Here is a 12836-nt window from a genome sequence, read left to right as displayed (position 1 = left end):
TCATGCTCTGCTTCCTCTCTCTCTCTCCCCCCCCCCCCCAGTTGTCCAGACCCGCTTCACGGAGGAGCCAGAAGACCAGACGGTGGTGGCCGGGCAGCGGACGGTGCTCTCCTGCGTGGTGCTGAACTATTCGGGGATTGTGCAGTGGACCAAGGATGGGCTGGCCCTGGGGATGGGGCAGGGCCTCAAAGGTAGGGAGGGAAGGAGGGAGGGAGGGGGCTCCCCAAAAGTTCCAGCCATGTCCCACTCCCCTCCCTGCACTCCATGCTTGATTGGTGTCCCTTCCTGTCTGGGCAGGAGGGGTCCAGTCTCCTCCCTCCTCCTAGTCCCCTGGGGGAACTCAGCCCCCCTGCCCAAATCCTCCATTCACAAGCCCCTCCCCAGCCCCGCTCTCCTTCCGGAGCAGGCTGCCCCCTCCTGCAGGGCAATTGCGCCACCTTCTGGCAGAGGAGGGGGCTGGGCAGAGCATGCTGCACCTCCTTCCCCATGTGGCCCCTGCCAGCCCCTGCCTGCGAAATGCCACCCTGCTGCCACCCCGGAGGCCTCATTGGCTGTCCCCTGGAGGCCTTTGTTTGGCATCTGCCCGTGATGGGGAGGGAGGGGGGCTCTCTAGCCCTGGGATTCCTCCTCCCCTTCCCTCCCCTCCCGTCCCCTCCCTGCCCTCTGACCTCCGGGGCTCTGCAGGTTGCGGCCACAACAGGGACCAGCCGTGGGGGGTGTTGAGGAGAGCCCACCGGGTCTACTCTGCAGAGAGCCAGGCAAACTCCAGTCCTGGGCTAATGCTTAGCATTCCCCCCTGAACCAGCCCACAGGGGGGCTCCTGGAACACTGCGCATGCTCAGAGGCAGGTGCACCGTTGTTATCCGGGGAGGCTTGGCTTTGATCCCCCCCCTCCTCCGCCGCCAGCCTGGCCCAGCCTGACCGCCCCCTCCTCTCTGTCTCCAGCCTGGCCGCGCTACAGGATCGTGGGGGCAGCTGAGTCGGGGCAGTATAACTTGGAGATCAATGAAGCTGAACTCTCGGACGATGCTCTGTACGAGTGCCAGGCCACGGAAGCAGCGCTGCGATCCCGCCGGGCCCAGCTGACTGTCCTGAGTAAGCAGCTCTCTGGCTCCGTTTCCAACTCCCCAGGCCCCCCAGGATAAGACCACCTTGACCCAGTGGAAGGGGCTGCCTCAGGAGGTGGTGAGCTCCCCCTCACTGGCAGTCTTCAAGCAAAGGTTGGATACACACTTTTCTTGGATGCTTTAGGATGCTCTGGGCTGATCCTGCGTTGAGCAGGGGGTTGGACTAGATGGCCTGTATGGCCCCTTCTGAGATTCTATGATTCTACCCCCCCCCCCCCACTTTGGCCTGGAGGCCATCTCTGCGGTCAGTGTGCTCTTTCTCTGCTCTCTCCACCAGGCATCATTTCATAAGCCCCCCTCATGCCCCCCATCCCCAGTAGTCTCTTCTGAACAGAGGGGTCCCCGGCCCCCTGGCCTCTCCTGCTGGGGAAGGGGCTCCAACCCCTCATCTTCTTGGCTGCCCCCCTGGGTGCTTTCCTTTCTGAGAACTGTGCCCAGGTTTCCAAGCGTTCCTTCCCTTTCCCCATAAGTTTCCCCTGACTTGGAGTTGGCCTTTTCACAGCCGCCGCGCGTGGAGGGGCCCCCTGACTGAACTACCCACTGTGGCCCCAGGCCCTCCACGCCCCCAGTCTGCGCACTTCCGCCCACATGAGCCGATCCCCTGTCCCTTTCCCACCCGGGACTTCTTCCCTTCGCCCTCGCCCAGTTTGCAGAGGGCCTCACAGAATCCCAGAGTGGGAAGGGGCCATACAGGCCATCTAGTCCAACCCCCTGCTCTACGCAGGATCAGCCTCTGGGAGCCCCTCCCTGCCAGCCCTTGCGTGTCGCCATCCTGAAGAACGGGGGGGGGGGTCACTACCGGGAAGCCCCAAATTCCAGATCCCTGAGGAATAAAAGAAACGGGGCCGCCCCTGCTTGGATCCTGTGAGGAGCCCACCCACCGCATCCTGCCCTCCATTGGGGGAGAGTTGCCTGGATCCCCCCGCTTTGCCTCCTGCCATCTAGCCCGTAAGGGAGAGCGGAGGAGGGCAAGACGGACAGTCCAGGTTCCTCACGACACCCCTGTGTGGCAGGCCACAGTCTGAGGCCACTGAGGCTTCCCGGCCGTCGTTTGCTGCAGAGGAAAGCTCTGCCCCTCTTCGCAAGGAGACCTGTGTCTGGCGCAGGTGCAGCCGGTTTGGGGCCTCCTTGGCTGACGGGCTCCGTGGGGGACCGCGATTCCAGGCTGCCACGGCTCCATCCCTCCCCGCCTGCCCCCTCCCTCCCCCCCCACGGCTGCTGCTGCCGCCGCCTTCTCCGCCCCCCTGTTTTGTCCCATTGATCGCGCTTCCCGCTCCTTAATGCCTCCATATATATTCATGGCGTGCTGGAGCTGCTGCTGCTGCTGCTGCGGGGCCGTCATGCGCCTCCTGCTCACTTCAGGGCCTCATAAAAGCAGCAGGGGGAGGCGGGCCTGGAATCCGGGGGGGGGTCCCTGAACAGCCCCCTCCCCAGCAGCAGTCGAATGAGTCGCCTGGAGATGCAGATGTTCTCTCCAACATCGTGTGTGCGTGTGTGTGTGTGTGTGCGTGTGTGTGTGCGTGTGCGTGTGTGTGTGCGTGTGCGTGTGTGTGGGTGTGGGTCCCACTCTGCCACAGAGGGGAAGCAGCGGGAGGGGGGTTGGGCTCTGAGGGCTCCAGCGTCCAGCAAGAGCCTTCTTGGGGGGGCCCTTGGGGGGGGCTTCCAGGCAGGGGTTCCAGGCAGGCTCCCATAAGTGCCCCCCTTGTCCCCCCAGTCCTTTCGAGGGTAGCAAACGGCCTGTGGGGGCCCCAGGGGCGGGGGCTGGGTGGACGTGGCTGCCCCGGGCTCCTCTGCTCGGTCCAGTTGCTCTCCCTGCAGAAGGGAGCCGTGACCCCTGGACGCTCCTCCCCTGCCCCCGATGTTGTCATTCCTGAAGGGGCTCCTGGCCTCCGGACGGATCCCCCCCCGTCTGCCCCCAGAGCAGGTATTCAGAGAGACGCGGCCTCTGTCCTTGGAGGGCTTAGCCAAATCAGACCCATTCAGGAATGTTTGGCCCAACTTGAAGGGCCGTCTGAGCAGCCGTTGCCCCCTCTGGGGGCATGTCCAGATCCTGCAAGCCACACGCTTTGACATGCACGGCACTTACACACACACACACACACACACACACACACACAATGGTTGGCTGCCTGAGTGCGGGTCCTCAGAGGGAAGCCCCACATTGTTTTGCAGCTCAGTTGAGGGGGGGGGAGACATCTTCACCAGTCCTCTTGATGAATTAATTCATACCTTGTTCCTTTCCGCACCAAAATGAAACTGGAGCTTGTCAAAACAGAAGCCCACGGATGGCTGTTTAAAAAAAGGAATAGTGAAATGTTTTCTGGTTCAGATGGAGAACGATGGGGTTGTGCTTGGAAGAACATGAGCCGCCTTATCTTCTGAACATCGCTGCCTGCAGGAGAACAGGAGCTGGAATCACAAGCACAAGACACTGAAACAATCAGAGACCCCCACACCAGCCCCAGATGCCCCCTTTCTCCCTTGGCCGTGCAGGAGGCTGGATCCTTCCTCTGGAATGCTCCATAACAGAAGAAGGAGAAGAAGTAGTAGTAGTAGTAGTCTCAAAAGTGGCTTGCAGTCGCCTTCCCTTTCCTCTCCCCACAACAGACACCTTGTGAGGGAGGAGAGGCTGAGAGAGCCCAGAGATTACTGAAGAAGAAGAAGAGTTGGTTCTTAGATGCCACTTTTCTCTACCCGAAGGAGTCTCAAAGGGGCTTCCAGTCGCCTTCCCTTTCCTCTCCCCACAACAGACACCCTGTGAGGGAGGGGAGGCTAAGAGAGCCCTGAGATTACTGAAGAAGAAGAAGAGTTGGTTCTTAGATGCCGCTTTTCTCTACCCGAAGGAGTCTCAAAGGGGCTTCCAGTCGCCTTCCCTTTCCTCTCCCCACAACAGACACCCTGTGAGGGAGGGGAGGCTAAGAGAGCCCTGAGATTACTGAAGAAGAAGAAGAGTTGGTTCTTAGATGCCGCTTTTCTCTACCCGAAGGAGTCTCAAAGGGGCTTCCAGTCGCCTTCCCTTTCCTCTCCCCACAACAGACACCCTGTGAGGGAGGGGAGGCTGAGAGAGCCCTGAGATTACTGAAGAAGAAGAAGAGTTGGTTCTTAGATGCCGCTTTTCTCTACCCGAAGGAGTCTCAAAGGGGCTTCCAGTCGCCTTCCCTTTCCTCTCCCCACAACAGACACCCTGTGAGGGAGGGGAGGCTGAGAGAGCCCTGAGATTACTGAAGAAGAAGAAGAGTTGGTTCTTAGATGCCGCTTTTCTCTACCCGAAGGAGTCTCAAAGGGGCTTCCAGTCGCCTTCCCTTTCCTCTCCCCACAACAGACACCCTGTGAGGGAGGGGAGGCTAAGAGAGCCCTGAGATTACTGAAGAAGAAGAAGAGTTGGTTCTTAGATGCCGCTTTTCTCTACCCGAAGGAGTCTCAAAGGGGCTTCCAGTCGCCTTCCCTTTCCTCTCCCCACAACAGACACCCTGTGAGGGAGGGGAGGCTAAGAGAGCCCTGAGATTACTGAAGAAGAAGAAGAGTTGGTTCTTAGATGCCGCTTTTCTCTACCCGAAGGAGTCTCAAAGGGGCTTCCAGTCGCCTTCCCTTTCCTCTCCCCACAACAGACACCCTGTGAGGGAGGGGAGGCTAAGAGAGCCCTGAGATTACTGAAGAAGAAGAAGAAGAAGAAGAAGAAGAAGAAGAAGAAGAAGAAGAAGAAGAAGAAGAAGAAGAAGAAGAAGAAGAGTTGGTTCTTATATGCTGCTTTTATCTACCCGAAGGAGTCTCAAAGGGGCTTCCATCTGCCTTCCCTTTCCTCTCCCCACAACAGACACCCTGTGAGGGAGGGGAGGCTAAGAGAGCCCTGAGATTACTGAAGAAGAAGAAGAAGAAGAAGAAGAAGAAGAAGAAGAAGAAGAAGAAGAAGAAGAAGAAGAAGAAGAAGAGTTGGTTCTTATATGCTGCTTTTATCTACCCGAAGGAGTCTCAAAGGGGCTTCCATCTGCCTTCCCTTTCCTCTCCCCACAACAGACACCCTGTGAGGGAGGGGAGGCTAAGAGAGCCATGAGATTACTGAAGAAGAAGAAGAAGAGTTGGTTCTTAGATGCCGTTTTTCTCTACCCGAAGGAGTCTCAAAGCGGCTTACATTCACCTTCCCCCTGTGAGGGGGGTGAGGCTGGGGGAGCCCTGAGATTACTGCTCCAATATTAGGATTCGGCCCGTACTGCACGGCCAACGGTGAAAGGGGGCATCTGAGGCTGGTGTTGAGGTCTTATTGTTTTAATATCTTGCTTTTGTAATTCTAGCTTGCATTTTCCTGCAGGCAGTCTCTACGGTACCAACTTGTTGGTCATTCCCAGCCCTAGAGAAGCTAGCCTGGCCTCAACCAGGGCCAGGGCCTTCTCGGTCCTGGCCCCTACCTGGTGGACTGAGCTCCCGGGGGAGCTGTGAGCCATGCAGGAGCTTTCCGCATTCTGTAGGGCCTGCAAAATGGAGCTCTTTTACCAGGTTTATGGTTGATGCCACGGCTGAGAAGAAGATCGGGTCGGGTTCCCACTCGGTACTAAGCAGCAGTGCTCCAGGGTCACCTGTGCCGTGGGGCTGACGCTCCCTCCTCCTCCTCCCTCCACTGGGTGGGGGATGGGTAGTTGTTATGAGTTATTTATACCGCCAAGTTTTCTTAGGCACTTTTGTAATTTTATGCCCTAGTTTTGATTTGATACTTTAATGGGGTTTTATTGAGAAGATAAATTATGGACCATTGTAACCTGCCACGCTGGTTCTAGCAGTGGCAGGAATAAAAAATAAAGAAATAAAAGCTGCAGTTTGAGCAGAGATCAACCGAACCTTCAGCCGCCAGACCCCTTGTGGGGAGAGAAGGTCCTTGAAGGACAGGGGCCCCTTGGTGGCTCCCCCGTACGTGCCTGCAGGCCGTCACAGGGAGTTGCCGTGCATTGGGGCCAAACCCCACAAGTCTCTGCTACATTTGCACCTGTCGGGTGAAGCTTGGGGTACCACTTTGGGGAGAAGCAGGACTCTGAAAGCCTGGGGGCTTGAATCACAGCAGGGGGGTTCACAGGTGTTGACGCCGTTTCCCTCTTCCTTTCCAGTCCCCCCCGAGGACCCCGTCATCGATGGAGCCCCAGAGATCCTCCTGCGGGCAGGGACGCCCTACAACCTCACCTGCTGGGCACGGAACGCCAAGCCAGCGGCCTCCATCCTCTGGTTCCGGGATGGGCTGCCTCAGCCAGAGGTCACCATGGCCACAGTAAGGAGGGGGAGGAAGCGCCTTTGTCCCGATAGAGCCCGGGGGGTGGGCTGCGGCCTGATTGCGCCAGGGTCAGCATGCCACCCCGGAAATGCCCAGCTGTGATTCAGGCCGTAGCAAACTGGCACAGAAGCTTCGGGAGATGCAAACCTTTGCAGAAGAAGCAGCGTTGGATGCCCCATTCCTGCAGTGTGCCCAGGGGGGGTGGCTGAATCCTGCTTTTCTCCCGGGGGGGGGTATCTGCTTGGCCGCTCCCCACCTGGAAGAGCCTGCCGCTCGGACCTCCTGTGCGTGAAGGGAAAGGGCTCCAGTCGCCAGCCCTGCCTCCCTGCCCGGCTGTCAGGATTGTAGAATCTCTGTCATAAATTAGCCTGAGTTCCTCCATGTCAGTTATATTACTAGATGGGGCCCGGCGCCTGCTAGTCCCGGCCTTGTAGTTTGTAAGCAATAAAATAGAATAGTGATGTTATGTTAACCTTATCTTGTTATGGGCAGAAAGGGCTGTTTGTTACCTCTTTCAAGGATGGGAGTTTGGAATCCTGTTTTGGTTTCACATATGTCTTTTCTCACTCACCTCCCCCCCTTGGGAACTGTCAAGTTTTGGGCGGGAGAAATGTATTGATAAGCTGAGGCAAATCTGGCTTCTAGTCAGATTTGACTTTTCAGTCCATTGCGTGTAGTGCTAATCAATAAAACTATTTTTCTTTTGAATAAGTTTTGTTGTGAGTTTCCTGTGCGCTTGACATCAAGTCAAATCTCACAACTCCTTTCACCTGCAAAATGCAGGGCGAGGGACATACTTTTTCTGATCAGGGAGAGGGCCTGGATTGGGACCTCTCCCAGGCCGAAGGCGCTGGTGCGGGGCCGCACAGCTCGGCCATGATGCGGGCTGTCTCGGGGGCAACCCCGGGACCCGAGGAATTTTTGGAACGTCACATCACCCAGCGCAGGCGATTGTCAAAATACGACCGCCCTACTGGGGATGAACGTTGGCCGGAGCACCTGGGACTGCCTAGCTACGCGCTGGAGCCTGTGGGTGAGACACAGGACTTGCAGTACAAGCTGGACAGGGTGACTAACTGGCTGCAGGACCTCTCGGGTCGGCTGGATCCGGAGGAGAGACGCCGAACACAACGCCTGCTAAGGGACGTGCTCGGTGGGGGTGCACACGATACCAGTGCACGGAGAGAGAGCGGTGGGTTTGCACTGCAGGAGCACGGCATGGCGGCCGCGCAAGCAACGGCAGAGGCGGCTGAGGCGCTGGCCAGAGCCCGGGCTCAGCTAGAGATCGAAGCCGAGGCGGAAGCACGCGCAAGGGCGCAGAGGGAGAGAGAGGACGAAGGCGAGGAACGAGAGGACGAAGGTGGCGCTGGCGGCGACGGTGCTGGTGGAGACGGCGCGGACGGAGGCGAGGACGCAGCAGCGGCGGCGGCGGCACGGGCAGCGGCGGATGTCGCGGGAGCCGAGGCGGCGGCAGCGGCGGCGGCGCGTGAAGCAGCGCGAGCGGCCGCGCGAGCAGCAGCAGCGGCGCAGGCAGCGGAACGAGCGAGAGTGGCGGCTGGGAGAGGGAGAGGCATTGGCCGGGGTGCAAGACCCCCGGCCCCGGCCCCAGCACCGGCGGACTGGGGCCCAGGGCGCCTACCTGCCCACCTCCGTGGAGTGGAAATGCGGAACACCTATAAGTTCAAGGCAAAGTTTTCTGGGGACCCCTCCGATTTCCCCACGTTCCTGGTGCACCTCCAAGCCTACATGATGGACATGGGGTTCACTTTCCAGGACGACGCCGAACGGGTGCGTTTCGTGGGGCAAGCCCTGGAAGGCAAAGCTGCCAAATGGTTCGTGGATTTGTACCGTTACCATCCCCAAGCCACCCGCGACTACAACCATTTCATGAGGGCCCTGCGCCAGATGTACGTGGAACCGTTTGAACGGGAGACTGCGGAGAAGAAACTCCGGGCTCACCGGCAGGGAAAGTTGTCTGTGGTTGAGTACGCCAGGGAATTTAAGGAGCTGGCTTCCTCTGTACCAGACTGGACGGAGCCCCAACGTGTGCTGGCGTTTGTAGGGGGCCTCAATCCCACTCTGGCTGACAAGTGCCTCCTCCTGGAAGACCCACTCACTGTCGAAGGGTGGGTCCAGCTGGCTGGAGAAATGGAAAACCGCTTGGAACGGGCCTCAATGGTGCAAGCCCTGGCCGGGAAAACCATGGCGAAGACTTCCACCCCGGTGAAGACCAAGCCCCGAACCAAATTGGAACCGACGGAGCGCACTCGGCGCATGGAGAAAGGGCTGTGCTTGGGATGTGGCCAAGCCGGGCATTTCCTCGCACACTGCCCAACGAAAGCGGCATCAACCCCGAAAGCTGCGAGCAGCGCCCCATCGAAAGCCACGCCTGCCAAGAAAACCACCACCAAGAAAAGCACCAAATCTCTCCTGGTTCCAGTGGCTGCCGTGCCAGCGGTGGACGACTCGGAGGAGGGAAGCGGGCTGGAGGACGAGGATCAAGCTGAGGAGCAGTCGGGAAACGAGGACGGTCTGCTGTAAAGGCGCCCCGCCAGCAGGCCGCCAACAGGGGCAAACGCGTGGTGAGTGATTCCCCCTTGCTACTCCTACCGGCCAACCTTTCTAACCCCAAGTCGGGGAAAACGGTGGGAATCCGATGTATTGTGGACTCGGGGTGCACCCAATCCCTAGTGAGCCCGGCACTGGCCGAGACTTTGGGGGTGGGGAAAGTGGCACTGAAAGAACCCTTGCCAATCACCCAGTTAGATGGGAAATGCGCTCCCGGTGGGGAAGCCACGGCAAAGACTCGCCCCATGGACTTGGATATAAAAAAACATTGGGAGCAAATCCAACCTTTGGTGGCCCCTCACTCTGCCTTCCCATGCGTGTTGGGGTTGGATTGGCTGAGGGAACATGATCCCCTTGTGAAGTGGAAGGAAGGGACTGTGGAATTTACCTCCGCCGCTTGCGAGCAGCACACGCGGCAGCAGGGTCCTCCGAGATCCGGGGTGGTGGCTGCTTTGGGGGTGGGGGTGGACGCGCTCCCTCCTGAATACCGGGACTTTGGTGATGTGTTCGCGGAGGTGGAGTGCAACCAGCTTCCCCCCCACCGCAAAACTGACTGTGCCATCGAATTAAAGAAGGGAGAGCCTCTCCCCAAAGCCAAACTGTATTCCATGAGCCCGCGAGAGATGGCAGAGCTCAGAGAATTTTTGGATAAGAACCTAGCGAGGGGTTTTATCAGACCAGCCACATCTTCCTTGGCAGCCCCGGTCCTTTTCGTAAAAAAGAAGGACGGTTCGCTGAGGTTGTGCACCGACTACCGCGGGTTGAACGCGGTCTCCACCTGCAACGCCTACCCGCTTCCCCTGATAAAAGACTTGCTGGGCCACTTGGGGAAGGCGCGCGTTTTTTCGAAACTGGACTTAAGGGAAGCCTACTATCGAGTTCGGATCAAGAAAGGGCATGAATATTTAACAGCTTTTAATACGCCCCTGGGGCAGTTTGAATACACCGTAATGCCGTTCGGCCTCGCCGGCGCTCCGGGCGTGTTCATGAATATGATAAATGAAATTATGCATGATTTATTGTACCAAGGGGTGTTGGTTTACATTGATGATATTCTTGTGTATTCAGAGAATGTTGAGAGTCATACTAAGCTGGTCCGCGAAGTGCTCCGCCGCTTGCGGAAGCACCAGTTGTTCGCTAAATTATCAAAATGTGAGTTCCACCGCGAGGCAGTGGAGTTCTTGGGTTTCCGGGTCTCCCAGGCTGGGATCGAAATGGACCCTGGCAAAGTGCGTGATTTGCTGGCATGGGAGCCTCCCCGCACCAGGAGGCAATTACAAAGTTTCTTAGGGTTCGCTAATTTTTACAGGACCTTCATCCCCAACTTTGCCAAGGTTGCGCTGCCCCTCACTGACTTGTTAAAAACCAAAGGGGGGAAGACGGCAAGCCGACCTGGGGCGCCTCTCTCTTGGACTCCCTCCTGTCAGGAGGCGTTTGACAAACTAAAGCTGTTATTCACGTCTGAACCGGTGTTGGCCCATGCCGACCCCTCTAAGCAATTTACAGTACAAGTAGATTCCTCGGACGTCGCAATGGGGGCCGTGATCCTCCAAGAGGGGGGAGACGGGAAATTGCACCCCCTGGCCTATTTATCAAAGAAATTTTCAGCGGCAGAAAGAAATTGGGCAATTTGGGAAAAAGAGGCGGCTGCAGTGAAATTGGCCCTTTCCACGTGGCGGCATTGGCTGGAGGGGTCCACAATCCCGTTTGTAGTCTGGACAGATCATAAAAACCTTCAGGCACTCAAACAGCCCCGCTCGCTTTCAGCCAAACAAATGAGATGGGCGGAGTTTTTCGCTCGTTTCAACTTCTCCCTAAAGCATCTTCCTGGCAAACTGAATTTTTTGGCTGATGCACTATCGCGCCTGCCTCAGTACAACAGCAAACGAGACCCATTGGTAGATACCGTCTTTACTCCCGCCCAACTGGGGATGGCCGCTGTGACGCGCAGCCACACAAAGACTGTTACGCCCATCCCAGGGGGCTGGGTCCAAAAGGACTTGTCAACTGACCCAGAGTTTTGTTCCCTCCGCCCTGATTTGTCTGAGAAGGGGGGGCTCTTTTTCAAAGGCGAAAGACTCTTTGTGCCTGCCGCGGCCCGGGGGAAGGTTTTGAAACTTTGCCACGATGCTAAAACCGCTGGACATTTTGGTTTTGTGAAAACTCTGCACCTGGTCAGGAGACAGTACTGGTGGCCATCCCTGCGCAAAGATGTGGAGAAATATGTGCAGGGGTGCCCCATTTGTATTGCTTCAAAGCCAATGGGGGGCAAGAGGAAGGGACTTTTGCAGCCGCAGCCCACCCCCTCACGTCCATGGACTGATGTAACTATGGACTTTATTACAGACCTTCCCCCCAGCCAAGGGAACACTGTCATATGGGTTGTGGTGGATGCTTTTTCCAAACAGGCTCATTTCATCCCCTGTACGGGCGTGCCCTCAGCACCAAAGCTGGCCTCTCTTTTTATTAAACACGTGGTACGTCTGCACGGGATCCCGACACGTGTCCTGACGGATCGGGGCCCCCAGTTCGTTTCCAAGTTTTGGAGGGAGCTTCTTAAATTATTGGGTGTGGAGCAAGCCCTCACCTCGGGCTATCACCCGGAGTCAAATGGCCAGACCGAGAGAGTAAACCAAATCCTGGAGCAGTATTTGCGCTGTTTTATCAACCACCAGCAGGATGATTGGGTTTCTTTATTGCCACTTGCTGAATTCGCCTATAACAATGGGGTCCACTCCTCAACTGGGGTATCGCCCTTCAAGGTGGTGTATGGAACTGATTTAGTGTCAGCCCCCACTTGGGGACTTAGCTCCGCAGAGGTCCCTGACATAAACAAATGGGCAGCCTCCATCAGTACGGGCTGGCCAGAAATCGTTGTTAGCCTCAAGGAAGCCAAAGATGCCTATAAGGCTCAAGCTGACAAGAAGAGGGTACCTGCCCCTGATTGGAAAGTGGGTGATTTAGCCTACCTGTCTACCAAGAACTTAAGGTGCCAGCAGAAATCCAGGAAACTTGGTCCAAAGTTTGTGGGACCATTTAAAGTGGTGAAATTGATAAATGCTGTGACTGTGGAGCTAGCTCTACCAAAAACTTACAGGAATGTGCATCCGGTTTTTCATTCCAGCCTGCTGCGAAGAGCTCCAGCCCCGGACGAGTGGCACCCTCCTCCATCTATGCCTGTTCCAATTTACATCGATAAGGACACCCACTATGAAGTCAACCAAATCTTAGACTCTCGCTTGCATAAGGGTCGCCTTCAATATTTGGTCGATTGGAAGGATTTCCCCTCTGGGGATAAAGAGTGGGTTGAGGCTGGGAATGTGAAGGCACCCCGCCTTCTCCGGGCTTTCCATCGAGCATTTCCTGATTGTCCTCGCCCGGTTGATGCCGGCTAGGTGGAGGAGTGAAGTTTGTTTTAATGCGGAGGGATGTCAGGATTGTAGAATCTCTGTCATAAATTAGCCTGAGTTCCTCCATGTCAGTTATATTACTAGATGGGGCCCGGCGCCTGCTAGTCCCGGCCTTGTAGTTTGTAAGCAATAAAATAGAATAGTGATGTTATGTTAACCTTATCTTGTTATGGGCAGAAAGGGCTGTTTGTTACCTCTTTCAAGGATGGGAGTTTGGAATCCTGTTTTGGTTTCACATATGTCTTTTCTCACTCACCTCCCCCCCTTGGGAACTGTCAAGTTTTGGGCGGGAGAAATGTATTGATAAGCTGAGGCAAATCTGGCTTCTAGTCAGATTTGACTTTTCAGTCCATTGCGTGTAGTGCTAATCAATAAAACTATTTTTCTTTTGAATAAGTTTTGTTGTGAGTTTCCTGTGCGCTTGACACCGGCGTCTTCTCTGCCTTCCCCCTCGCGGGCTCGGAACTTCTCCGCTGC

At 56.7% G+C, this 12836-nt stretch overlaps 1 protein-coding gene across 1 annotated transcript in view; it reads left to right on the top strand.

Moving 5' to 3' along the window:
* KIRREL1 (kirre like nephrin family adhesion molecule 1) overlaps nt 1-12836 on the top strand; it is a 72560-nt gene that overhangs the window by 47987 nt on the left and 11737 nt on the right. Inside the window, exons 2-4 of the mRNA XM_077317727.1 lie at nt 42-191; nt 946-1095; nt 6221-6378. Coding sequence (XP_077173842.1) covers nt 42-191; nt 946-1095; nt 6221-6378 — 458 coding nt within the window. The remainder of the gene's footprint in view (nt 1-41; nt 192-945; nt 1096-6220; nt 6379-12836) is intronic.

This window comes from Paroedura picta, chromosome 1, assembly GCF_049243985.1.
Source record: "Paroedura picta isolate Pp20150507F chromosome 1, Ppicta_v3.0, whole genome shotgun sequence".
Lineage (NCBI taxonomy): Eukaryota > Metazoa > Chordata > Lepidosauria > Squamata > Gekkonidae > Paroedura > Paroedura picta.
The sequence above is the reverse complement of the archived record's forward strand: the minus strand, read 5'-3'. Positions and strand labels throughout refer to the sequence as shown.